At 36.9% G+C, this 27028-nt stretch overlaps 10 protein-coding genes across 10 annotated transcripts; 5 read left to right on the top strand and 5 right to left on the bottom strand.

Annotated features, from left to right (window-relative positions):
• Position 1: 1 nt before the first annotated feature.
• On the bottom strand, positions 2–6315 carry RHIMIDRAFT_226625 (uncharacterized protein). Its single transcript, XM_023607573.1, has 4 exons — positions 5885–6315; positions 3545–5818; positions 251–3495; positions 2–205 (listed from the first exon to the last, which is right to left on the bottom strand). The coding sequence occupies exons 1-4, from the start codon at positions 6202–6204 to the stop codon at positions 108–110; spliced, it is 5937 nt and encodes a 1978-aa protein (XP_023466284.1). The 5' UTR covers positions 6205–6315; the 3' UTR covers positions 2–107.
• Positions 6316–6905: 590 nt separating this feature from the next.
• RHIMIDRAFT_282563 (putative topoisomerase I) lies at positions 6906–10735 on the top strand. The gene is given in 19 exon segments (XM_023613083.1): positions 6906–6951; positions 7018–7200; positions 7256–7315; positions 7371–7746; positions 7800–7868; positions 7922–8246; positions 8298–8355; positions 8413–8466; positions 8520–8725; positions 8780–8983; positions 9044–9313; positions 9325–9326; positions 9420–9571; positions 9629–9717; positions 9766–9877; positions 9933–10041; positions 10091–10288; positions 10342–10480; positions 10536–10735. 18 exon segments carry the CDS (start codon positions 7177–7179, stop codon positions 10612–10614), a joined length of 2526 nt encoding a protein of 841 aa, XP_023466283.1. The 5' UTR covers positions 6906–6951; positions 7018–7176; the 3' UTR covers positions 10615–10735.
• Positions 10736–11431: 696 nt separating this feature from the next.
• On the top strand, positions 11432–11962 carry RHIMIDRAFT_251526 (uncharacterized protein; the record flags this gene model as incomplete). Its single annotated transcript, XM_023610846.1, has 2 exons — positions 11432–11514; positions 11566–11962. 2 exons carry the CDS (start codon positions 11432–11434, stop codon positions 11960–11962), a joined length of 480 nt encoding a protein of 159 aa, XP_023466282.1.
• Positions 11963–12310: 348 nt separating this feature from the next.
• On the top strand, positions 12311–13178 carry RHIMIDRAFT_134057 (uncharacterized protein). Its single transcript, XM_023605577.1, has one exon. The coding sequence runs from the start codon at positions 12659–12661 to the stop codon at positions 13112–13114; it is 456 nt and encodes a 151-aa protein (XP_023466281.1). The 5' UTR covers positions 12311–12658; the 3' UTR covers positions 13115–13178.
• A 1499-nt stretch (positions 13179–14677) lies between these two features.
• RHIMIDRAFT_202441 (uncharacterized protein) lies at positions 14678–15106 on the top strand (the record flags this gene model as incomplete). Its single annotated transcript, XM_023606610.1, has 2 exons — positions 14678–14716; positions 14768–15106. The coding sequence occupies 2 exons, from the start codon at positions 14678–14680 to the stop codon at positions 15104–15106; spliced, it is 378 nt and encodes a 125-aa protein (XP_023466280.1).
• A 356-nt stretch (positions 15107–15462) lies between these two features.
• RHIMIDRAFT_202276 (MFS general substrate transporter) lies at positions 15463–17066 on the bottom strand (the record flags this gene model as incomplete). Its single annotated transcript, XM_023606602.1, has 3 exons — positions 15463–16002; positions 16055–16801; positions 16854–17066. The coding sequence occupies 3 exons, from the start codon at positions 17064–17066 to the stop codon at positions 15463–15465; spliced, it is 1500 nt and encodes a 499-aa protein (XP_023466279.1).
• A 1627-nt stretch (positions 17067–18693) lies between these two features.
• RHIMIDRAFT_282555 (uncharacterized protein) lies at positions 18694–19445 on the top strand. Its single transcript, XM_023613082.1, has 2 exons — positions 18694–19229; positions 19300–19445. Exons 1-2 carry the CDS (start codon positions 19147–19149, stop codon positions 19388–19390), a joined length of 174 nt encoding a protein of 57 aa, XP_023466278.1. The 5' UTR covers positions 18694–19146; the 3' UTR covers positions 19391–19445.
• A 1335-nt stretch (positions 19446–20780) lies between these two features.
• On the bottom strand, positions 20781–21506 carry RHIMIDRAFT_282553 (uncharacterized protein). The gene is made up of 2 exons (XM_023613081.1): positions 21325–21506; positions 20781–21275 (listed from the first exon to the last, which is right to left on the bottom strand). Exons 1-2 carry the CDS (start codon positions 21494–21496, stop codon positions 20872–20874), a joined length of 576 nt encoding a protein of 191 aa, XP_023466277.1. The 5' UTR covers positions 21497–21506; the 3' UTR covers positions 20781–20871.
• Positions 21507–23924: 2418 nt separating this feature from the next.
• Positions 23925–24638, bottom strand: RHIMIDRAFT_237492 (uncharacterized protein; the record flags this gene model as incomplete). Its single annotated transcript, XM_023608770.1, has 3 exons — positions 23925–24136; positions 24241–24507; positions 24569–24638. The coding sequence occupies 3 exons, from the start codon at positions 24636–24638 to the stop codon at positions 23925–23927; spliced, it is 549 nt and encodes a 182-aa protein (XP_023466276.1).
• A 205-nt stretch (positions 24639–24843) lies between these two features.
• On the bottom strand, positions 24844–25553 carry RHIMIDRAFT_226619 (L30e-like protein). Its single transcript, XM_023607572.1, has 3 exons — positions 25517–25553; positions 25300–25465; positions 24844–25246 (listed from the first exon to the last, which is right to left on the bottom strand). The coding sequence occupies exons 1-3, from the start codon at positions 25517–25519 to the stop codon at positions 25032–25034; spliced, it is 384 nt and encodes a 127-aa protein (XP_023466275.1). The 5' UTR covers positions 25520–25553; the 3' UTR covers positions 24844–25031.
• Between the last annotated feature and the right edge of the window lie 1475 nt (positions 25554–27028).

Here is a 27028-nt window from a genome sequence, read left to right as displayed (position 1 = left end):
TATTTTTGAAATATGGAACAATTAAAATAGTCAAATGCGATGATTTGTGATATTTCTAAAAGATGTAGACTTGTGTGTACAAAATGATGTTTGCCTATACAATTGAATCACTGTTTCTCTAGTAGAATGCTTTGTATGCTACTATTGATAAATTCTTTTTTAACATTCATGTCGATTCCGAATAGATTGGATAACCTTTCACGTACTAAATACATGTCAGACACATGTTTGCATATTAGTGTTAGTTTACCTTGTTTTTTAGTTATATGCATCAAATCTTCTGTTTCTATTATACTTTTGATCTCTTCAAAGATTCTTTCATCAGATGGGAACGGAGAAGGTTCCATCATGACTGAGAATGATTGCTGGCTTTGTGGCAGATTATCTTCATTGAAAGTGCCAAGCAGATGAGCAGCGCTCCCTTGGTCAAATGACATTGTTGTTGGCGGCCGATTAAGCATATCAGATGTATCCATTCTAGAGGAGGAGTAGCTTGTTCTATCACCATGAAGTTGAGGGGCTGATTTGTTATAATTTGTAGGAAGCTCTGTCATAGAAGGATAGAACGGTTGTCCGACGAGGCCCGGATGAGTCATTGTTGAGGTGGGTCGCATCATTTGAGGATATGGTATCATGTTTGGTGGAAAGGATAGCATCGAGATATTAGGATAACCTGCTGTTGGTGTTTTGCCCCCGCCGTATTCTGATCCTGCAACAAACGAATTACTTCCTTCCAAGTTATTGTACATAAATGACTGATGAAGGTTCATGCTTTGTGAAGCATCAGGGTAGTAACCGTAGTCCAATCCTCCATGCATGCTTGTGCTGTGTCGTAGGTAAGGATCAGGATAGGGTGATGCTAGGACATTTACCCTGTATGTGCCTCCACTCAGACCAGTCACCTTGGAATCTGCCGAACTTCGATCCACCAGCTCTTGTTCATAAACGGACCATTTCTTCATTGGAATCATCTTTTCATCAAATTCTTCCTCATCTGTCACAATGATCTTTCGTTGCTTTTCGCCTACAACGACACGAGTATTACCCCATGAGAAATCATCGAAATGCCAAAACGAATATATGGGCAGGAAGAAAGAGTAGATAGGCATGGCAAATAAGTAAAAGAACATCCATCCGATATGCTGCCACTGCCTCTTCAGAATGAAAAGAACAACTTGTAATGCGTAAATGCCACCAAGTATACTAATGGCAAGCTTAGGGAACGGACCAGAGCGCGATGCCATGACATAGACAAGGTAAACAAGGTAAGCAAATGATACAGGAAGCGTCAAAGTACCAATGAGATCAATCAGAACAACGAACCTCATTGAAAAGCAGCAGAAACCACAAAGGTCTGGCAACAAGACTACCTCTAGCAGGTTATGAATTGTAGAATTAATCCATCGACGACGTTGTGACAGCAAGACCCTCCATTTATCTGGTGCTACAGTACGACACGTAGCATGTGGAGTAAACTTCATTTTGTATTGAGGGAAATGCTTCATCATGAGCGTTGTCAAATAACGATCTTCTCCAAGAGATAGCAAGTTCTTTTTGTGAAGCGTGTCTACTCGATTTTCAGAGTAATCTCTGATGACTTTTGGTGAAATGATAAGAGGTTCATTTTTGACGGGTGTCCTGACTCTGTACATACAAAAGCAACCAGGTAGACAGGTAACAGATCCAAACAGAGATTCAAATGCTTTTGCCAAATAATGAGAAATATAGTATTCGTATACTTGAATCATTGTAGTCCACGACTGGTTCTCATTTGACAATGCAGTTTCACCACAGATACCCATAATTCGACCATCATGCAACATAGAAGAGATCAGATAACTAAGGGAATGTGGCATAACTTCTGTATCTGAATCGACCATTAAAATGTATTCATAAAATGAAGGGTTGACTCCAATAATGTTATTGATTTGATAATAAATTTCAAGTTCCAACGGTGTCATTTCTCCATCAAAGTGAACTCGGTTCAAGAAGTTCATACAAATCATTTGTGAATCATGCTTGCCTCGATTTCCTGGCTTTGCTCTTTCGGACGCTTTTCCAACTTTCACGACAACAATGTACGGTACGATATGTCCTTCACATTCATACAAGCCAGAGTATACTTTACCATAGTTGAGTTGCTTTGAACCTTCACCCACAGATTTGAACATTCGAGGTTCTGGTTCATTTGCCATATTGTAACCAAGCACATCCAACACGATCCTTGGCGTCGGACGGTCATTACCACTACCCATAATCATACCATCAGCAATAATAAAGAGTAGCTTCCTTTTATCATCATAATTCATTACTGCAAGAGAATTGATTGTCTTTCTGATCGACTCTTCACCTTCTGTATAACATGGGACTTGGCATATAACAAACTTATCGTGATCCTCTGGAATAGGAGTGCTTCCAAATTGAAGTGCAGCAAGGAATTTTACAAGAATAACAGCACACATGAGCATGGCACATGCAAGAAGCATATAATTGGTAAACATACATCGAGCCGTGTCTCTTGGATCAACATGTCCAATAAAGAAATAATTATCCAAACAGTTCATATTTTGCTGCTGTTGTTCAAGCGACATTCTGTCTTTGTACATTTCCCATTTGCTAGTCGCATCTGTTCCACTGAAATGCGTAAAGAGGTCCTTGACTACATCAGAGAGAAAGTTGTACTCATTGTCAGCTGCTCCATAATATTGAACAGTTGTAAGGTAATCTTGAATATCATATACCTTGTCATGAATGACTAATACGGCACGGCCCCAGCCATTAGCATCTGCTTCAAGATCAGATAAACGATGCACTAGCGTTCCCTTTTTAAAATCCTTGATCGCTGGTAGAAACCTGTCCCAGTACCAATGAGAATCCTTCATGTCGCTTAAAGTATCGAGCTGAAGTTGATCACCAGAATAATGTATAAATGAAGCTTGCGGATTAGCAGATGTGTTGGCCATCATACGTATGTTTGGATTCGTTACTAACCCAGCACAGGCTACAGTCAAAGGAGGCGGAATAGATGAAGACATATCATAGCCGGCCAAGTCACCCATCATAGATTGATCAGCAATTAATCCAGCCGCACCATGGCTCATTTTTGCAAATTTTGTCATGTCATATACCACCCCTCTGATACTCATATAGTTATCGTTTGGCAAGCCGTGGGCTCTTACATTGGCTATAGAATACATCGTCTGTGTTCCAGGGCATACAATTTCGCCTAGGCCAACGATCACAAAGAGTATTATTGCTGACATAAAGGCGATAATGGCGCAAAGTGCTACCTTCTCGCGCCACGCCATTTGGATATCAGGTCGATCCATCTTACCAAACCATCGTAAGAAAGGTGATGGTATCCAAAATGTCAGCAACCAAACAAATATAACCCACCACCGACGCACTTTAGTAATAGAGACATTTTCTATATGTTCGACTTGTGGCCCTGGTGTTTCTTCAACCATCTTGCTCATGTCCATATTTGGTCCAAGGCTAAGCAAATGGTATTAGTAGGTGATTTATCCATACTGTAATGACTTACCCATTAGCATGATTCCATTCCAATTCTTCTTCCCATTGACTTTCATTAGTTCCATGTATATTCTCGCTATATCCTTGACTCGATCCTTCGATACCACATTCATTAGCCACACCATTATACACATTCATACTGTCATTGTTGAGAGAATATTGGGCTATAGGTGATTCTGTGCCTGCTTCATTTTCAGCTGGTAACGTGCGATTGACTCCGCCTTTTCGAATCTCTCTTTCTTGTTTTTCCAATGCCCTCAGAGTGTCTTCTAGTACTTTCCAAAGGTCATATTTTAACCAGACCATATTACGGCCAATGGTCAATTCGCTTGCGTCCCAATCCATAATCCCACATATATGCTCCATCTTTTCCTCGTTTAATGTCTCCATATCTTCTATTGATAGCCCAGTATCCGGCAATATTCTCTCATACCGCACCATAAATTCTTCAAAGGTATATCTATATGCATAGTCTACCTGATAGCGTACGCATAATTCGGGTATAGAAAAAGCACGAATTTGGCATTTGACTTGATTGTGATCAAACTCGGTTGATGATTGTACATCGTTTGGTCGGATGTGGATAATATTATAGATCGTAGTGCCAGATATAGATGAAGTAATGTCACAAAGAGTGGTATAAAGTTGATCTATGACTGTATTCTGCTGTATTGTCTTTGGAGCTGTGTCTTGTTTTTTTTCAGATGTTGAACATTCATTCTTGTTGCTTTCACTTGCAAGAGTTTCGGCCGAATCACTTCTGGGAGACCTCTTGTTGATCGAAGGCTTTCTCAGTGGTTTACTGCTGACCTGTGCCTTAATGATAGCTCGATCGTCATTGGGGTGAGACTTGATTGTCATTGCCGAGTTCTTGAAAAGATCTGATACAAAGTTATTGGAACTACCATCCTTGAACATGCTTACAAAATCTGGAGACACATCATCAAGATTATCTTGTAAAAAGCTTTCAACATTATAATCTGCTGTTCCACAGAAATGACTGATTCCAAAAGCGAATGTTTGATGGTTTCTTGACAAAGATGGGCGAGTGAAAAACTGACGTTGTAGTGCAGCCAAGAAGTTGGCATCTGTTGCTTCAGTTGCTCCAGCCTGCAGTTTCGTTGTATCTCTGTTTAAAAGGCCAGAAATCCCATTCGAGCATGTGAACCTCTGTTGACTTTTTTGACGATGCTTGATCATATCTCTTTTAAGTTCCTGCTTGTCTTTGCCAAGAAGAAGTTCCAGACAAGTAAAACTACCAAAATTGAGAGTGATAGAGGGAAGTGTTATACCATCGCTGATCATCAGCTTATTTGATTCGCTATCTCTGTCAAATGCTTCATTCACAAAGAAGCAATTTAGGTATTCGTTTGCAATGTTTGTACAAAATTGTTCAAATCCATTAGACGCATGATTTTGAAAGCCAAACTGATCCAGTATTCCAATGATGTTTACAGAGTCATCAGAGCCCGCATAGCATATTCTTTGGTTAATTGATTCTACTATCCATAAGAATAAAACATTGTAGAGCGTGCGTGCAAGACTATCTCTTTGATCCGCGGCAGCCTCAGGATTTAGAAAGACCGTACAAAGTTCTCGTCCGATCATTTTAAGTTTGTAGGTCAGACATGTTTCCAATTTAGAAGGCGATACACCAAGCATCATTGATACTGTTTCCAAGACATCATTATTCTTCACGACACATGCCTCTTGGGCGGTGGTTAAGGAGTTGCTGTTTTCAGTAAATTGAAGGTTTCCAATATGCAAAATGGCAGCCAAGAGTTGAAATATCTGTGTAACTACTTTCACTTTGAATCCACATATTTTAAACGCCTTTTTCAAATTGTTGAATTGAATTTCATCATGCCAATGAGGCAAAGACAAGCAATTAGACTGATTCAAATAGTTGAAATGTTCCGGCTTGTAATTGATATGTAGAGCGTTCTTTTCTTCAATTGTTGTGCCTGCGAGGAGCGAATAAAACACGTGGAATGACCTTTCATTGGATGGAACATTGGTCACGCGAGTTTTATCAAATTGGTAGGTCAACATTCTCGATCCCAAGATCCGCCCACGCTTACTGAATTGAATTTCCTGAAAAATACTATATTTGGAAGCTGATATATTTTGGGCTGTAGATGCCTGACCAAATGCTTCTAGGATGATGTGCGCATGTTGTATTTTTAAGCCTAGTTTATGTTCTGCGTTATTGTGTGTTGAAAGGTATAAAAGTTCTGATAAAAGATGTGATCGAGTCGTGGTTTTGCCTGAGCCTGTGATGCCACTATATAGAAATAAGTTTAATATATGCTGTCATTGTTACTGATCTTGATGTCATAATTTTTTATACCTTAGTATCACACTTTGATCTTCACCCGTTCTTCTCATACAAAAATACATTTTGGTTGCCATCTCATAAATATGCGGTTGAAGAGGCTTTTTATCATGTATGTCTTTATATCCAACATCTGCATATAACTTGAGTGTTGCATCGTTTAATAACTCTAATGGCTGAAATGGATTGACAATAATTAAATTTGAATATCCTAACTGAGTATATGGTATATTGAGCTTATATCTAGCTTCTAGTAGACTACATATAGAATCTTCTGTCGGTGGTCGTTCTCTCCCGTTATAGAGCGTAACAAGATTTTCGCATTCATTTTGCATTTTGACCGCGGGAAGAAACAGGAGAAAAAAAAGAAGTAGGTCTCTGCTTTACGCTTTTGTTAATAAAGACAAATAAAAAAGAAGAAGGTAAAGTAGCATGAAATCATTTGTGGTTAACCTTGTTGAGTATGAATTTTTAGCTCAAGTGTCTATCGATCCTTTTGTGATTCTTTCTCCGTGTATGTTCCGGAAAAGCAATAGATTACACAGTTTTGTACAACAAACTATTTTGGGGTACGCTGAAAGGACGATGACATGTGCCCTCCTTTTTTTTTTTTTTATAAGAGTGAACCCTATGAAAGTTGTAGCAATCTCTTATTTTTGTATGCCGCGGCTCGTTTGATATAGCTGTCATGTCTTTACAATGTTGAGCATAAATTCAGAGCAGAAGAATGATCCTCTGGTCATTTTTGTGTTGAAAACAAAAAGAAAGGAACAAAAGAAGCAAACAATTGACTATTTCAAAAACAAAACTGTATTCAATGAAGTAGTGTTTGAAATATATATATATATATATAGTGCCTACCATCAATTAACGTTGGTCACAACAGTATAAGCTTTAAGTCCGAGTGGCTTTTATGGCAAGAGTTCATAAGCAAAAAGGTGCAAAAGGAACCGACAGGACGCTTCTTTAGGTATCATAACTCCTTGAAGCCACTCAGAAACTTGTTTTCTATGAATTGATCTACTATGTCTGTACACACAATTCACACTTAACTTGACCCTCTGGCTTAACATAGAAAGATGGTATAGAATACATTGGATTACGTCTTCATGCAATGTATCAATTGTAGTAATTAATCTATTCTTTAGCTAATAAGCATGGATAAAAGATATGAACCTTTAATAATAATAATAAAAAACGCCTTAAAATTAAAGTCTCGATTTGATTTGAGAGATAATTGGTGGCAATTTAACTAAAGGAAGTCCAGAAAGGTCACGATCTAAATCATAGCTTTCTTACATTAACAAATGCCACCATTCAACGTTCTCATGGTATGAGTTGCTGCTTATAAAAAAAGATAAAGTAATTTAAATGTCCCAAAACTAGGTGGCTGAAAAGCCTTCTTTGGCCGAATCTTTAAGCAAGTTACTTGCACCTGGCGGACAGGTGAGATAATAAATTAAGCTAAAAAGAATATAATAATCAACCGAACATAAAAAAGTATACAACGCATAAAAGAACAACACCTGTTCACGAATGGAGAGGCATGTTTAGAGATCAACCTGCTGAATTCCATTTCACTTCAGTTACTGGACATGTCTACAGTCTTGACTTTACTAAAGAATACAACTCTTGGGATATAGAGCCTATGAAACTATTCGATGCAAAGACGATCAAGCTAGAATCGAATCCTAAAATGAAAATAACAAACCATTTGCAGAATATGGCCAAAGGCATGGATTATTTGGTTCTATGGTTGGATTGTGATAGAGAAGGCGAAAATATTTGCTTTGAAGTTATTGAAAACTGTTTGCATTATCTAAAACAACCGCCAAGTGGAAACAAGATGGATTGTGTCCTACGAGCTCGATTTTCAGGTAAAGAAAGGAAAAAAAAGAGATAACACATGACTAATATATACATGCATTAGCTATTACAAAAGAAGACGTATCCAGGGCAATGAAGCATCTTGTTAAGCCTAATGAAAACGAGTCAAAAGGTAGATACATAGCAGACAGATAATAAAAGATAATAATACGCTTCTTTATGTAGCTGTGGATGCTCGACAGGAGCTTGATCTAAAAGTAGGCGTGGCATTTACTCGATTTCAAACAAGATTCTTTCAGGGTAAATATGGTAATTTGGATTCTACGGTTATCAGCTATGGCCCATGTCAAACGCCTACATTATCTTTTTGCGTTGAGAGACATGATCGTATTCAGGGTTTCCAGCCTGAACCTTTCTGGGCTCTTAAAGTGACTGTAAAGAAGGACAATACACCTATCAGCTTGACATGGGGTCGAGAAAGAGTGTTTGATAAGCAAGTGGGTAACTTATTCTTGAAGATGGTTGACGATGTAAAGGCAAAGGGTGCAGAGTAAGATTTCTCCCTTTTTCTTCTTCTTGTAATTCTCATAGTATATAACAGGGTTACGAGTGTTGATATACAAAAGAAATCAAAGCCAAGGCCACATGCTCTTAATACAGTACAGTATCTAAAGAAAGAATGTATGGTCTTGTATAAACATCTCATTTCTCTCTAGGTTGAACTACTTAAGCATTGTTCGTCAAGTCTTGGTATCAGTCCAAGCGAGGCAGTAAGTATTTCAAAGAAATTAACAAAATGAGATTTGTTTATCTCATGTGGTAGATGAGCATTGCAGAACGACTCTATACTCAAGGTTACATATCCTATCCGCGTACAGAAACATCAAAATATCCAGATAACTTTGATATCAATGCTGTCCTTAGAGAGCAATCTGTTCATCCTGAATGGGGAAAATTCTGCAAGGACCTTCTAGAAAGCGGATATGATAGACCATCAGGTGGCGTTGATGTCGGTGATCATCCGCCTATGTAAATAAGCATGCACTTTACTTAGATATGATTCGAACTAAACTTCTTTAATAGCACACCTACTCGGGTCGCTCTGGAAGGTGAACTACACGGTGATACTTGGCGAGTATATGACTTTGTTAGTCGTAACTTCATCGGTTCTATCAGTTCTGGGCTAAAATATGTTACCACCACCATTACCTTCTCAATTGGTCAAGAAGAGTTCCACTGTAAAGGTTCGAGAGTGACTTCATTAGGATTTGCTTCAGTCATGCACTGGTAATAGCTTTGTGCCTCATTTTACCCAATCAGCTTATTAAAATATTGTGCTTATTGTAGGATGGGTAAAACAGATGAGTATATCCCAGAGTTTAAGAAGGGAGATATTTTAGATATAGAATCTGTTAGCCTGTCAGAAGGAAAGACATCGCCACCAGATTATCTGACAGAATCAGAATTGATTGGACTTATGGAGCACCATGGCATCGGCACAGACGCCTCTATCCCTACTCATATCAATAATATTTGTCAGAGAAACTACGTTCAAGTTTCAGGGGCATCGAGAAGGCTGATTCCAACCAATCTAGGCATTGTGCTTATTCATGGGTACACCTATTTTTTCATATCATGTTTAACAATACTAATATCATTTCTATAGATATCGTAAGTGATCATTCTAATGATAGAGATATTGTATATTCATTCAATGCTTTAGAGAAAATTGATCCAGAGTTATCCTTACCCACAATGAGATCAGACATGGAACAACAGTTGAACTTGATTGCTTCTGGAAAGGCCTCTCATAAAGAAGTTCTTGTACATTTCTTAAAAATGTTTGAAAAGAAGTTTGAATACTTCATAAAGAGCGTAGTGTAGCAGTAGTATGAGCGTTTACCCTCGAATTCACACCATTGTTTTTTCTAGATCAACTCTATGGACGAATTATTTGAAGCTACATTTTCGCCTCTTGCAGCAACAGGAAGACCACTTTCCAAATGTGGTAAATGCAAAAGGTAGGTTTGGTATACACTTTGATGGTCTTTATTCTAAGCAACATTCAGGTACATGAAGTATATTGCTTTGAAGCCTAATCGACTTCATTGCAGCACATGTGATGAAACATATTCTCTTCCACTTAACGGAACTATCAAGTTGTATAAAGAGCTTCGATGCGTAAGTGTGTAAAGAGTAATGACAATGATATGTAATTGAGTAGTTCCCTTTCTAGCCGCTTGATGATTTTGAACTTGTGCTTTATTCCACAGGCTCAAAAGGAACCGGGTACCCTATTTGCCCTTACTGCTACAATCACCCACCTTTTGAGAATTTCAAAAAAGGTAAGATCTCAGCTGTATAGGGATCATAGTTTTTACTTATAATGGATAGGCATGTCTTGCAATCACTGTCCTCATCCTACGTGTCCTCATTCGATGGTTACGAATGCCATATGCCCTTGTCCTGAATCTGAAAAAGAAGATTTTCCGTGCAAAGGCTCACTTATTTTAGATGCTACGTCAGCACCCAGATGGAAGCTTAGTTGTAATGAATGTAATATTGTGTCATCATTTGTTGATATAGTCAAGAGTAAGTTTTAGAATAGCCTTGAACTTTTTCTTTTTCTTATTGATTTCACTTAGATGTCAGCATTGTAAAGAACAATTTATGTGAATGCGATTCGGTATTAGTAAAAATAGAGTTTCGAGAGAACCAAAACAAGGAACCGCTGGTTGGCTGCATTATGTGTGATAGTGAGATTGAAACCTTATTGACAACAAGGTCTGTACTTGATAATATACATGTGTGTGTTACTGATACCTTTTATATGATATAGATTTGCAAGAAAGAATGTACGTTCGAGATTTAAAGGAAGACGTAGAGGAAAAGGCCGTCGTGGAAAGAGAAGGTTTTAATTAAGTGACAGAAACAGAGAGACTTAATATGGAACGCAAAAGAAAAAAAAGGTCACCTTTATTTACAATTTGTTATTTCTCTTTATTTGTATGAAATAAAGTATCCACAATTTGAACGGAGCATGCTGTAAGCTGAACTGACAACATGATGAAAGTGTAGGTTCAGGCACCATAAATTAACGGAGACTGAATTGGTGTGATGATGCATAAATTTCTCGACTACTTCTTTCGTGTTTAAAACCACCAATGTCGTCAAACCAGTCTCTATTTCTCGGAACAATGGTACAAGTCATACTTTATTAAAAAAGAAAAAAGTATATTCAATGAAAGTGATCTAAGAGCGATCAAGGTGAAAAGCAGCTATTGGTAAGAACATATCAAAAAATAGGTATCTTGAATTAAGTACATTTCAGCAAACTGTATACTTTTAAAGAGCTAGTATCTTTTGATATACCACAAAGACAGAGAGAGACCTTTTAGGTTTAATTGACCCTATTGAAGATCTACTATTTGCCACTACTATCCTCAACTCAGTTTGTTATCCTTGCAACAACTGATTTATCCCAATACTACTACCCAACAATAACCATACTTGGTAAATAAGAACAAACAGTTGCCAGCAAGAAAGCGCTTTTTGACACTCGGTTGATAAGATCATTTGAAGTAAATACATTTTAACTATGCTTTATTCTAAATAAGTTACTTTTTTTTTTCAGTTATCTTCCGCTTGAATCCTTAGTAGTACAGACATATTCGTTTCGTTTAATTTAGGAAATCTGATATATATGTTGTATTTCTTTCTTCTAAATTTAAAGAAATGATTTTCAAGTCTATTTTGCTTAGCTTTGCCATTTTATTTTCTTCTGTTCTATGTGAACTTTCTAATGGATTTGAAATAAAGTAAAAAAAAAAGGGCCATATATCTATACATATATTCTTAATTTATTTTAGGCACATGAAGGAAATACATCAAATGGAAATATCAGATGCAGCCACATTCTTCAAGATACACGATTTAGATAAGAATGGATTTTGGGATGAGAAAGAGCTTTTAAATATTTATGGTGTAGAAAGAGATATTGATCCAGAAGCAGAGCATCTAAAGTCTATTGTTGAACACGTCTTCAGTGTGATGGATCTTAATAAAGATAGACTCATCTCTCAAGATGAGTACACGTCAAGTAAATTCTTACCATCAATCACAAAGGATCAAGAAAAGAAGGAAAAAGAGATGAAAGGTGGAAAGAATAATAATAAGAAACAGCAAAAGAAGTCATCCAGTAACAATAGTAATAATAAAAGGGGCGATGACTATGAATTTGTTGTACCAGCAAAATTCAGAGCATAAAATAAACCAATCTCTATGATACACGTCGTCATTGATAGCTGCTTACACATGAATCATTAGTGTCCTCCTTGTCGTTTCTTTTTTTAGACCTAACAATTGTGTTAAATACATTACTTATATCAATATATTCAGAAAACTTTATTAAGCATATGAAGTAATTTTGATTCTTATACAAGATGTACCGAATCCCAAAAATTAAACGTGTGATTGCATTTCAAGAACTTTTGTCAAAAATTGTGAAAATAAAAGTAACACCATGTTAAGCAATTCGGCACACATTAAAGACTTTTAAGTCTTTGAGATTAGTTGTTAAACCAGCGGAATCAAGAACGACCAAGCAAATCTTTAGACTGATTGTGACAAACTTTAAAAGTTCTATAAAAAGAGGTTACTATCTAGCAAGAAATGTAAATTTATAATAACCAAGAACATATTGTATCTTCTAACGGTGCGATCTCAATGTCATATATATATTCACAGCGTCACTTGTCTCTACGAAGAAGGGCTACCATAGCGAATTCTTTAACCCTCTCCAAGATATGGTATTGCTTGCGATCAGTCTGGGTTCCTTTGGCCTTTTTTCGACGATTACAAGTTATTGTTTGTTAGTTTGTTTGGAAAGACTGCAAGCCCAAAATTCACTATGCAACACTATGCCAGCCATTGAAAAAGGTGGTTTAGGGCTGCTGGATCCTTATGTCCAGTATGGTGTATTGCAATATAGATGGATCTTTTGATTTAAGTAGATCATCTTATTGTAGCAATTTGTTACGAATACATCTATCGCTTGTTTCTGGCTCTACAGTGACTTGGCCATTGCATATTTTCAATGCTCGTCTACGAAATAGTCTTTATTGCAAGCCACTTGATGTATTACAAGCCATTTTACGAACTTTTGTTCCTTTTTACACTGGAAATGTAGAGAGTATCAAATGCTCTATTACTACTACCTTGCTGTTGCCCTTGCATATTGCTTTTCAAAGCCTACCAGATGATTATTGGGTTAACCAGACTTGGCATCGTCAACCGCGAATTGGTCAATTCTTCAAATATGATGAAGATCTGGGCTGCCTACGTCCAATGTTGCAAACAGATAATCCTGACTTCCCTTACCTGCCTCAAAGGCTACTCAGGGACATTCAAAGACGTTAGATACATCTCAATGATTCAATTTGGCACCATATCATAAATCAAGACCATTCTTGTGATGACATTGATATGTCACCGTTATATAATCCACTTCGTTCATTGCTGACCTTTTTTTTTTTTCTTCTCTTTCAGGTTTTCTTTGCAAAACATTGGCTTTTGGGAATGATCTTTAATAAATAAATATATTTCTTGAAATGACTTTTACTATTGTCTTTATTTATATTGAGAATATATACGTTTTTTTCTAAATCACTTCAAGCTACTATATTGGAGATATGCACAGTATCAGAACTATATCAATGCCAATGAATACAGTCATACTTTTATTACGCATCGTTGATCAACTTAACAGTGAGAAGCTCACAAGGATCCAAGCTACAGTGTAATTAATGAGTGCAAAAATATTTAAACACTACAATAAAACACTCCATTGCCGGACAGCTATTGTCAATAGGTTGAGTGCAAAGTTAGAGTATATCAAAGCATTTGTTTTATGAAACAAGACGCAGTACTACGAGTAGTATGATTCTAATGATCTGGTAGAAAATATCCAAATGTTGTCATGTAAAAGAGAGATTATATATAATTGTTATACGGCCAAAGGCTCTACTTGCAATGTAAATCCAAATTTCTTACTTTTTAAAATAAAACATTCAGCATACTATGTGTACTGTATAAATATCCTGAATGCATTGCTAAACCATGATTGCTGATATAAAGCCCTAAAGAGCGATAGGGCATAAACAAAGCCATTGTTAAAAGCACATTTTATAAATCATATGCCAATTTGAGTTGTGCCATTCAAGTATAAATTGAATTATATAATGCATTTCGCTTGAACAGCCTTCAGTATCCTTTCAAAAGAGCATCTTGCAGTTTGGGGGTATTACCTTTTTTGGATTTTGCAGTGCTTCTAGTATTACCCTTTTTATTTTAACCACTTACACATTATAGCTCAATTACTTACTTGATCTTTTAAAGATCTGGTGGTCACTATCATAAACGACTTGTTAAATCAAAACCTATACTGTAAGCTCAACCAAACAAATGTCAATTCTATACCACTTCACGTTTTTCTTATTCAAATAGTACTAGACGTTGCTTTTGGTGCGCTGACATCGACGAAATCTACAGCATCTGTTCATAAAATCTCCTCAGAAATGGCAAATTCGGATGCGAGCTCTTTATGAGCACTTCTGTGACGTTATGAAGGATTGAGCTTCTCTAATGGTTTTTGGATTACCACAGTCACGGAGGCCTTCAGAGGGGCATATATGGCAAGTATTGGCTTGCGCTTTGTTACGTGTATGGCGCCATCACTGGCAGTCAATTATACACGAAAGCACGCTTAATGCCAGCAGCGCTTGTTCCTCTGTAGTTCATGCTTTGAGTTCGCTCCAAAGTAACTATACCTCTCACCAAAAATAAATAAATAACGTCATCATATATTTCAAATACAGTTTCAGGGTGCGCTTATGATTCGCCCAACCGCATCAAAACTTTACAGGGTAAAAAAATACGCTCCTGTTGTATATTGTAAGCTCTTCTTCCCTACATTACCCTGCAATGCGTTTTACTCGCTCTCTTTTCCAGGCTGTCACTAAGGTATTGATCATTTTTTATTAAAGTTAAACATGACTAACTATATTTTCTTAGCCCACCACTGGCCTTGCTGGTATCCGTGTCCACCCTAACCCTCGCCCTCATTTGATCGAAACATACAACAAAACACTCGAAGCTTTGTCTCGTCTTCCTAGCACAGCTGTTTACAGACAGGCTGCTGAATCATTAACCCAACAACGCTTGACGATTGTTCAATCTACCGAAAATGTTGATGAAATCGAATCAAAAATTGATTGTGGACAAATTGAAGAGCTTATCATTCAAGCTCAGGATGAGTTGAACTTGGTTGCAAAGATGGAAGAATGGAAAGCCTGGGAACCACTTGAAACACCTATTCCTGAAGGTCAATGGAAATATCCTTCCAAAGAATAAACTGTATATATTATACACGACATATGCATATCATCCCCTTTCTTTTTATTTCTATTTTTATACACGAATAGATTAGAGATTATATGATTAGAGATACACAGTTTAAACAAAGGATCGTACAGTGGGTATATTCGGACATGGTCGACTGTGGACTTGCTTTATAGACATCCTAGACACATTGATCTTAAACTCAGTTGAGTTGTTTTTGTTCAAAGCCCAAAGATAATATGAAGAGAACGATTTAATGTACAAGGCAGTAAAATGTCAATGGGCAAAATGAAAAGCCCAATGCGTAAATTTATTAGAAAAACCGATATATAAAATAGAGTAGATATACAAAAAAGAAAGAGAAGAAACTAGAGTTTATAGATAAATGACTTGTTTTCCTGATCTGTCAAATCATCGTTGACATCGTATTTTTCCCCCGGTGGATTACTCAATCGTTTCTTATTCTCTGATGCCATCAATTGACGTGCGACAAAAAGCATCACTAAAATAGCTGCATTACCAATGCAGTATATGATCATACCGGTCTTGTAAGCAGGAGCCTCATGTTCCAGCATGAGAAGTGGACCAACAAAGTTACCAAGTGTGAAAAAGATAATGTTCATGCCGTTATAAAAAATCTTTTTGGTGTATCCAGTTACATTGGAAGCAATGATTGTCAATAGCATGACGGCTGTGCCATTCTCTGCCCAAGCTAAAAAATAGCCCAGCAATTTGACACCTGTTAAGGGTAATACAGCGAGTAAGATGACTCCAATCATTGATATAGTTGTGCAAACGACAACTGAAAAGTAAAGCTGTCCTGTCTTTCGAGCAACCCAGACTCCCAACAGAGACAACAGAGCAGATACACAACCGCTAGGTACTTGCATAAGAATAGATTCCTGACTCTATACATAAAGAACATTAGTCTCTTTTTTCATTTATGCAAGTTAAACTTACAGTGAAGCCCACGCTGCGCACGATCAATGTACTAAATACGACTAAACCACCTGTATGAAGATTGTTGCAAAATGTAGATAAACAGACCAGCCAGAGTCGAGGCTCGCGCAAGGCCTCCCATATATGCCGCGTCTTGATTTCGTACACACGCACAACTGCATTATCCTTCGTTCGCTCTTCCACTATGCCTTTTTCTTCTTCTGTCAAGCGAAACATATACGATGTCGGTGTGTCGGGCAAAAAGAAGAAGACAATAATACCAAAAAGAACAGTCAAGGAGCCCCAGATGATATATGGCCATCGCCAAGAATGAATGCCGTTTGCATTATTGATATAAGAAATACCATAGGCGCAGGCAGCCCCAACCATCGTGCCCGAGCCGTTACTTAACCAAAGGAAGCCGTATGCAGCCGACTGCTCCGATCGACGGTAGACGCTGTTCAGAATGATAAGCAAGGAGGGATAAGTGCCAGCTTCAAATAAGCCCAAAAGGACGCGGGTGGCAGCTAGTTGGGCAAAAGTGTTGCAAAGAGCCGTGCAGCCCATAACGATACCCCAGAGAATAAGAAGTACACCAAGGTAACGGGAGATGCGGAATTTTTGTAAAAGGTAATTGTTTGGTATTTGAAAACAAATATATCCGAGATAAAAGAAGGAACCTAACCAACTATATTGTGTTCCGCTTAATTTAGTGTCTTGAATAATCCCAAGGACAGCGGCAATACTAAGTGTTGATTTATCAACAAACTAGTAAAAAGAAAATGAGAAAAGGCTTGATCTATAGACGACAGCACTATACCTGAATGAAAACGATTGCGCCAACAAAAGGTAGAAGCGTATAATTGATTTTTCGTACAAGTCTCTTCTCCGCTTCAGACTTGATCAAGATCGCTTTAGAAACCTCTTCTTCAAAATCCTTGTGTGCTTCATCGCTACCGCTGTAGTCACTACCTGCTTTGTTATCAATAAACGTTTCCACGCCTTTATTGATAGAATCCTTATTTGTAGTCATGGAAATGTAAAGATAATAGAAAAGAAAGATAAACAGCCTATCTTTTTATACTCATTTGTAGAATTCTACGCTTGAATAGAGTTTGAAACCATAGCAACTTAACATTTTACTCATGAACACAAACTACCGTGTTTGCATAATACCCTTTTGTGTTACCTTAAACCACGCTTTCTCAAAGACTAAAAAGGCCCAAGAAAAAATGATTCACAGCGATAATAATGAAATCAGTTTTACGTTTATAGACATTTTGCCACTTTGGTAATGACAGAAATTGCGGGGTAAGTGACACAGTTGGTTGTATAACACGGCAGCCAAAACCATCGTCAAGCAGCTCATATTAAATCCACACGATTTAATCAATCGACAATAACCCCAATGAAAAAGGTGAAAGGAAATAAGGGCAAAGTAGGATAACCAATGAAAGGAAAAGGAAAATATACATCTAGATTTGCTTCACACGAACCGCAATCTTCCTTGATTTCCATTTTCGTTGGACTGGTTATTATACTGACTATACACGTTTGTGGTGGGTGTCTATACAAGTTATCAGAGGTCATCAGCGCATATTACTATTTTCACTGATAAGGGGATGTATTGACATTGTTGGACTGTGTGAGAAAAAGTTGGAAAAAAGGGGAGTGCGTACCTTAAATATGATGGAAAAATTAAAGCTTTAAAAATGACTAATCAGATCGATCAATGGGAAAATTGATCACGAACTTCAATGTTGGATATTAACTGGTTTCATGCACTGTTGATCCGATTTTATGCCGCCCTCACTTTCCTTATTTTTCTTTACCAACAACAATGCCTTTTTTTTTGTTTTCTTCTAAAAATACATTGCACCTTATTAGGAAATTGATCCTCAAGATAGGTCTAGGTTATTCTTGAATTAGATTTGATGTAGTTTGCTTACGTATACAATCTTTGAGTTTTCTTTTAAAATATCAGGCATTATATACACTCATTCTTTTTACGCATACGATAGAAAGGATTTAAATAATATACAAGTAACACTGGGTACAGTGACTACGTTGCCTCCATTCCGATGTCGGATGTGGTTATGTTCTTGGTAACTTCTCCAAACACAGTGCTGACAACATTTAATCCACGTTTGTGCTGATTGCTTGGTCTATAATAATAAGCTTCAAACGTGTTACTCGTCAAATTCTAGCTCGCATACAGCTTTACTTGCTCTATGGGAACGCTCAAGAACACTGCTTTCGTACTTGCTGCTGATCGCAAAGAATGGGCCTTGAACTTCCTTGTATTGACTCCGGAACCCTTCATCATGCCTTCCAGTCGCCTGCTGAAAATCTTGGGCTGAGTAGATCTTATGGATGTACGGCCACTGCCTAAGCAGGCTAGTTACACTATAGCCTCAAAAAGTGAATGGATGGGGCTAGGTGTAGTGTTGTTTATACAGTCAAAGGCAAACAAACAGCAACAATGGCCAACACTAAGTGCACCATAAAATAGGCCAATGCTATGGGAGTTTCTTCTAGGTACTGCATGTAAGACTCGAATGAAATACTCTTTAATGTGAAATAGGTGTTCATCATAGTTGCACGTGAGATAAGTGGTCTCTGTTTATCAAACTGACAACATAGAATTAGTAGAAAGAGATAAAAAAAATTCTTTTTATTTCTTTCTTGAAAAGAAACACAAGCTAAGGTGGCGACTTTACAAAGTCATGTTTAACTTGACTCTATACATTGAAGGTTTTGTTGTGCGACATCATATGTAATGGATAGATGCAGCGCACGTAGTATTGGTCTAACTTCTGGTGTATATAGTGTTTCCCGCAATAAAATAATCTATTATTATTGAATTCCAGGAAAGCGTCGGTCGTAGCTTCATGGGCAGAGTTATAAACTATTCGCTCTTTGCTTACCATCGTTATAAAGTTTATCCAATCGTACTCATCTTTGCTATCTAAGGATTTTCAAGTGCTGATGTAGAGAAATAGTTTATTTTCGCTAGTGAAAAACCGTTTCTGAAAATCGATTCAAAATGCTAGACAAAGGAATGCCTTTTGCTATCGCCAAAGCCTATACTTGGCCACTTAGGACAGTCTCCAATGGACCCAATCGTCGCTATGGAGTATTTTCTCACTATAGTGCTGTGTTTTTGGCTTCATTGGAATATTAATTGGATCTTACAGTAAGATTCCTTTATCAAAGTTCTAAGGAGTTAATGATGAAGGAGTCGGATACGAATGACAAATCTGTAGATCTATGGAATGGTTTCTTGAAAAAGTAAAAAGACGGATCGAAATCGTTGCAGATGAAGATGAGAATACACGAGAATCAACTATCAAGTAAATAAAAGACTGTGTCAGCGAAAGTTTGAGATTAATAAGCGAACAAAGCAAACTTCTGGAGCGTAAAAAGACAGCAGATTCAAACCAAAACAGCATCAATGACAATAAATATACTGAGAGTGATATTTATTTATTGAATTTAAGAGCAAGATTGGCAAAAATAAAAAGTGGAAACACATATATGGTAAAGGAAAAGCACAAGGGCTTTTCAAGTCATACTCATCATCTCACAACCTCAAAGCATCATATTATCATAAAACATTTCATTTTCAAAATAAATGCTGTTTTTCTTTAACATTACTTTTACTTTGCAAGTTAAGCAAATAGTATTGTCCGAATTGAGAAGCCACTTTTTATCACCGTATCTTCAATCTTTCTTGTCATTTTTAAAAGGCATCACTTTCTTCAACAGGAGTGAGACTATTAACAAACTTGTTTTTTCATCATTAAAACTTGTTTCAATCGACAACCTATATCGACTATATGCCAGAGGACCCTTTGTTAAGTTTTTGCATTGTCTTTTAGCAGTAAATCCAATCTAAAAAAAAAAAATCTCGAAAGCTTCAACAAAGTCAACAAGACTTAATAGCTGCATTCAGCTTTTACACTTGCAAAAGGCAAACAAACTGATTGAAAACGAAATAACTTCTTTATTGAAAGGAATAGCCAAGCATGATTAAAGTAAGACGCGTGTGAGTTTTATAATGGAGATTTAATGTTGTCAGTGATATTCTTTTCTGATGCAATATTGGAATGTAAAGCAGAATGCGTATAAGGTTATACAAACTGGTGCTTGGATCAGTTAATTCTTACAATTCGTGCCATGAACACATTGAATAGACAAAACCACGGTAGGATGCCATTGTGAATCACGTTTTCGTTCCAAGAACCTGCTTGAAACTCATAACGGATCCGGTTACAATACTGCTTATGTGCCTCCACAAGTTTCTCTTCTTAGTCCGACCGTGTGCTGATTTGACCAGGGATCAAAACTGGGAAGCGGAAAGAAGCGGCATCAGATTGACTGAATCAATAAAACAGTGGTCACTGATTCGAAATGGATTAAGTATTTCTTCTCTGCATTATGAAATAGGCTATCATCATTTAACTTTTGCAGTTTACAAGCTACGCAGGGCTAAGAATAGCCTGCATACCTTTAAATAAATCAATTGGGAGGCATCCAGAGCACAATATTATTCGTGTAACATTAGCACGTTTCCCATCAATAACAGATATTAGATTGTCATGGAGATGTTGACATGGTAAACAATGAAAATAACAACTAAACAAGATACTGTTGATGAGATTTTGAAACAGAACCACCGGGAAAGTAACAAGATCTCTCTATACTGTTTAATTTTCCGATGATTCGTAACGTAAGACAAAATGAGACACAAAACTCTTTTTTTTTTTTTACGAATGATGCAAAGGGTTAAGTTTTATTGTTATTAAAATAATAGAATGGTATACTAAAGAAGCATTTTAAAGCATAAATGCTAAAGCAGCAACAGCAGCAAGGGAAAGAATAGCCTTGGCAGGAGACATGGTAGTAACAGCATCACTCTTGAAAATGGAAGCATTTGTAGAAGATGGTGTACCAGAGGAACCAGTAGCGGCAGCAGATGGGATGACAGAGGAGGAAGAAACGGGCAAGATGGTAATAGGAACATCAGTTTGAGTGTTTGTTTTAGAATCTAAAAAGATAACTTTGTATGAGCCGACAGGGATGCTGGTAGGGATGTTGTAGTTGATAGAGTGTTCATAGTAAGTAACATTATTACTGGTTCTAACGCTGTCTGGTGATTTAGAGGTGTCGAAGGTTGTAGCAATAACAAAAGATGTACTGCTGTTGGCGGCCGAAACGAGGCTAACAGAAAGAGAAATATCTGACAAAGCAATGAGCTATTGTGTTGTCATTATTGTTTATTACCATACCTGCAGGAACATTTTCAAAGATAGTAACAGTACAGGGTAACATTTGGCCAGCAACATAAATGCCATTCATGATGGGCTTAGTGACATTATAGTTTTGCATAGGAGCAGTGATTTGAGCAAGGGCTCCAGTAAGAGCTAAAGCAAATCCAGAGACAACGGCAAAGAATTTCATTATGTTTTATAAATAGACAAAGAAAAAAGAGAAAAAGAAAAAATAGAAGATTTGCTCCTTTATTGATTATTAGATTTCAGTGTAACATGTCAATTATGGATAGACTACAGCTCTCTGTGTTTGTTTCGACAGCACGCCCATATCCGAAGACTAAGGATGTGGTTATATTCTTTCCGGAAAGTAAATTCGCGTGTGACCGAAAATAAATGCACCCAATGGTGAGAACAAAATTCATGTATGAAATGTAAATTCGCCGTTACCAAGAATATTTTCGTAATACCAGCCTTGACGTCCATGGATATACTGTATTTCCAAATTGAATATGGCTCACTATCTCATTTGACAGTAATATTAACAGGTGAGCTGTCTTGGAGTTGAAATTAACTTAATATTAGAAATAGCCCTCTTTAGTTCCCTTGTAAAAGTTTAAATTCTTTATTCGGTTTTTCCATGAAATCAGAACATGTAGTCATATTTGGCAATGCATATTCTTGAATGATCATGAAGTAGATTGCTCCTATTTGACATGATTTCTTTGTCCTAGATACCCTATTTGAAAAAGAAAAACATATAAAAACCCATTTTAACTGGGTCCTTTTTTTTGCTTCTTCACAGCAGTTATCAAATGTCCCTCTGAGTGTTCAAAGATTCACCAATCAAAACTAGCCTGTCCTCATGGTCCTTGCTCTGACTCGCTTGTCCCGCCCTCTCTGCTCTCTGGCGTGTATCTGGAACGTTCCCCAATAGTCTCTTCTGACGCACTGGGTTCTCTATGTCCTCCGTTCCTTTTTTTTTTTTTTTTGTTTTAACTTTCCTGGGTAGTTATCGCTACCCTCCCCAGGATGCACCTTGGTGGTAAGTAAAACTAATATTAGAATATATGCTCTAATACTAACATACTTTCTTTCTCTTTTTCTACATATACTCATTATATCTCTCTCTCTTTTGACATGATGTCGTTTTATTCAAACGTATTTTTCTTTGTCATCTTTTTACAATATTTTATAAAATTAACGTCAATAATTAATAAAAATACAGTATTCTTTCTAGCCACGCTTTATTCTCAATAATATAATAAAACCGCTATTTCTTTACAGCTTTTGAACAGTGCATTCGTCTGTAATTTGGAGAATTGGTGCCAGGGACGGGTTTTAAAAGTCTATTGGCACTGGTATACCTAACGGCGCTTTCACTATCTTCTTTTTCATTATATAAAAGGACACTGTACCCTTGTCATATTATAGTACTTTAGGTATCTATGTTCGCCATATCCAATAACGAGGAGCGTGAATCTTCACCACCTAACGTTCTTGTTCTTTCATCACCTTTAAGATCTTGGTGACATGTTCTAGTTTCTTCTATTTTTTTCTCATAAAGTCAATTCCTTCATTTTTTTCTATAGAGTTTATAATATTAGTTAGACCTACCTTCAATTATCAGACCAAATTGCCCAAGGCAAGAATACTCTTTACACCCGTCATGCTTTCTGGGATATACAGTTGAACGCTTTATTTTATATATAAAGTGTGTTCGAGTAAAGCTCTAGTGTTCACAAATGTAAAGAATTCTCTATTAATAATAGTTGGATGAAGTTGAATCATCAGATAAAAACAAACACTACATACCTATTGCTTGCATGTACGAAGTTTGCAACTTCATTACAATGGTTTCTTTGGCACAAAAATACACCTTGAGCGAGGTGTTAAGTATTGTCAAGGCACCAATGTGCACTTGGTATGACCATAGTCGTACTTCCAATTTCTCGTTGCATGAATTTTCTCGATTTCTCAAGTACGAGCATATCATGCTCATTATCATCAATCACACATCTATCTGCCTTGTAGTCTTCCAGGCGATGACTTTAACATACATCTGCCCAGGTATGAAGATAAACTTGACAATAGAATCTACTGCAACTTCAATTGACGGTCAAGCTAATAATTTATTTGAAGTTGCATTTACTGATTTTTAGCCGACCAAATGAGTCTTGCTTGCGAAGTAATAGCTATTTTATAAAAGAAATGCACAAGTTGTTGTTGGAATCAAAGAGATTGCGCCTTAATATCAATGAATAAAGTTGTTGATCTTTTTATCCAAGACAAAAGTCTAGACATGTAAAGGAACTATGGTATACGATGATTATTAGTGGCAAACACTAATCTCTCAAACCAGGGCATTCTTTAAAAGGAGCATTTGCACAGCAGTGCGCTTAATTTTAATGAATGCTTGACTTGTTTGCCCCTTTTTCGCCATTTCTTTGTAATTTCAGTTTCAGTTACAATAACCTGGCTTTGAGTTATTTCTTACCAGTATTTTTTTCTTTAATATTAATGAGCATCATGTAAGTGGTTAAAAAAAAGAATACGAGGACAAAAACAATGTATACTTTATTACTACTTTCGCTTTGAGGATTAAGGAAAAGATTCAACTAACCAAGCAAACTACCCAAGATGGCAGTAACAGTAACAGATAGAAGGATTTTACCAACGCTAGAAACTAATTGAGTTCCTATAGACACAGTAACAGGACTGCTATTACTTGCAGTCGGAACTGTGGATGATACAGCTGATCCACTTGACTTTGCAATAACCTGGCTTGAAATTGTACTTGCAGAAGCAGACAATGTATTAGTAGATGATGCTATATGAGGTTTTCAAGGAAGGTTAGTAAGGAGAAAGCAATTAAGGAGAAAAAAAATCTAGAGCGATTTTCATTTTCTCTTTTCGTTTTCCAACGATACGTACCTTCAGATACTAAGGAAGAAGAGGCAGATGACCAGGAAGAAGCACTAGCAACAGACAAACTTGCTTTGGTAGATGTGGCTGAATTGCTAACTGCAGAAGTAGTAGTAGTAGCAGTAGTAGTAGTAGCTACAGGAGTAATAGTGGTAGTAGTAGTAGGGACTTCGGTTATATAGTTGGAGATTTGGTCTTGGCTGATAACAGACTTCCACCAAAAGATATCAGTATTAAGAGCAGGCAAAGTAGGTTCAGCATCATTGCTGGTTTCGTCTATAATCATCTAGATTAGCACTTAAACTTTTGCATACCGCCATTGACTTCTCTCTCTTACCTTCTTGACAAAAAGCCAACTGATGAAGAGCAAGGACTGTCAATAAGGATAAGGCTTTTTCAAACTTCATGATGAATTGTAAAGAAAGGAAAAAGAAAAAGAAAATAAGTATCAATTTATATACAACATGTCTCTCCTTTCTCCTATTCTCCCCTTTCTCCCTTGTTTCTTTATCGTAAAGTACAAGGATGATGATAACGCAGAGATCTACAAGGTCAATATATACATATTCAGAGTAAAAGGGTTACATAAGACCAAGGGATAAAGTAAAGAGATGAAAACATTTATTTACAAATGATTTTGAATCTATGAAAGAAATTATAAAATACAACTTTTTCTTTCACTGTCAATGCATCATTTGAACGCACAAAAAATTAAAATAAATGTTCTCAGCACCAACGACGATCATAAAGAAAAAAAAAGAAGAAAGAATATATGTATAGGCTGTCATTTTTTAGATCCTTTAGATAAGGAGCTTTTCGATTTGAGTCTTAATGTTCAAAATTTGAGGCTTCAAGTCAGAGGCTTCGTTGGTGGTGACAGAGGCAGCAATGACAGGACGAGAAACGCCACAGGCACGACCCAAGGCAGTCTTGGAGGGAACAAAGACGTAGGGAACGTTCTTGTCTTCACAAAGGAGAGGAAGGTGAAGAAGAATTTCAAGAGGCTCGGTATCAGCTGTAAAATAAATGAATATCACATAAACACGCAGACTACAGAAAACAACTTACCAGCCATGATGATGAATTCGGAAATACCTCTGTTCAAGGTCTTGGTAGCTTCGTTAGCACCCTTCTTCAATTGCTTGTAATGAGAGGCTTGTTGAACGAGATCAAGAATGGTGCTGGTCAAAGCAGCATCAGCAAGAGGGAAAGCCTTGGGGTTAACAGCAGCAGACTATACACGAAGGGTGAGTATAAAATAAGAACATATAATCAAGGTGCTTACCATGATTAAGAACTAAAGAGAGAACAAGTATGAACAGGTCTTTTTTTTTTTTTGCTGTCATAATAATCTCTAGAAAAAGTTTTAAAGCAGTCACATAGACTGTCTTTTTTTTTCAGATTTGAACAGCGTCCGCTGTCGCCCCTTTTTTGAAACTCATTTTGTCCTTTCACTGAAGTTTACCACTATTGATTTTAATTGTAATGGAATTGATATAAACAGCTATATATAAAGAGCATGTTCCGGCAACTCTCAAATTGATTTATTGGTTGTTAGATAAAGCTTTGAAGGACGTTTAAAATGGGTATTGCTTCACTACTTAAATTTAAAAAGTTCCCTTAAGTAGCGAGAGTATAAATAAGTCGCACTTTTAGTGCACCTGTGCGCCGTAAATTTAATGTATTGAAAGCGAACTAGCGTCAACTACTTTCTTTATATTACAACACTATGTATTATGCGGATTCCATTCTACGTTTCCTTCTTCGATGTTGATAATCAAGACAGTAATAGGCTTTGCGATGGTACTCATTTTTCTTTCTTAGTGGAATAACCATATGCGTATATTTATAAGATAAAGATTTTTTTATCGTTTTTTCTTTAGCTTTATTGCTTGTGAACATTGCACTATACAATCCATAGGTTATAGTACAATGTAATTGGTTTTTTAATTGTTGTTTTTTTTTCTTGAGATAGTACATCAAATTGCACATCTCTTTCATTGCCAACAGGGATTGATTTAAGGAGCATTGAAAAGAAAAGAAGGGCTCCCTTGCATAAGTGTGTCTTCATAATTTTCTTATCGTATTTTACATATTCACATACAGATTTAAATTGCTGGAAAAGGAGTGTTTGGGACGCATAGGTTTTCAATGTAAAAGAAGCCATAATGCGATAAGCATAGTTATTATTCATAACTGAAAAGGAAAAAGGGTTGGTGGGCATAAATCCACCGTTATAAAAACGCAGCTATGGAAGGCATATTGGTTTAAGGAGTGTGTTTTAAAAAATTGTTGCAGCAATCTGTTTGATGAAACGAATGAAATGGGCGATGCAGAAACTAAAATTTTTCGCTGCATACTTTGGCTTGGTATTGTAAGCTCTACTGGCAAATATTTTAAGCTTGGCCCAAGGAAAGGTTCAATACCATTTTCATCGATGTTGTCTTTGAAGTTACCTGTTACAAACAGCTTTAGGTGTCCTAGTCCAACAGATAGCATTGAAAGGTTATAGTTTAGTATTTGTCCTTGTATCAAATTATCCAGTGGCCTGTTGCTATGGGTTATTCTCATATTTTGAGCGCAACCATCCATCTCCGAATTTCCATGGTAATATGGCTCAAGGCTTGTCATAAAAACCAGCTATTACTCAGAAGTATGAAAACACTTCAAAAATTGTGCGGCACGCTCCTCAACGGCCTCATGCAACTGCGTTGTATCCTCAAATGCATAATCCTTAGCCATTTTTGATCTGTAATGTTTCTTTCGCTTTGATCAATGTATATCCCATTAGAATCTC

This window comes from Rhizopus microsporus (genome assembly GCF_002708625.1).
Source record: "Rhizopus microsporus ATCC 52813 unplaced genomic scaffold scaffold_8, whole genome shotgun sequence".
NCBI lineage: Eukaryota > Fungi > Mucoromycota > Mucoromycetes > Mucorales > Rhizopodaceae > Rhizopus > Rhizopus microsporus.
Note: the sequence above shows the minus strand (reverse complement) of the source record. Positions and strands in the feature narration are given on the sequence as shown.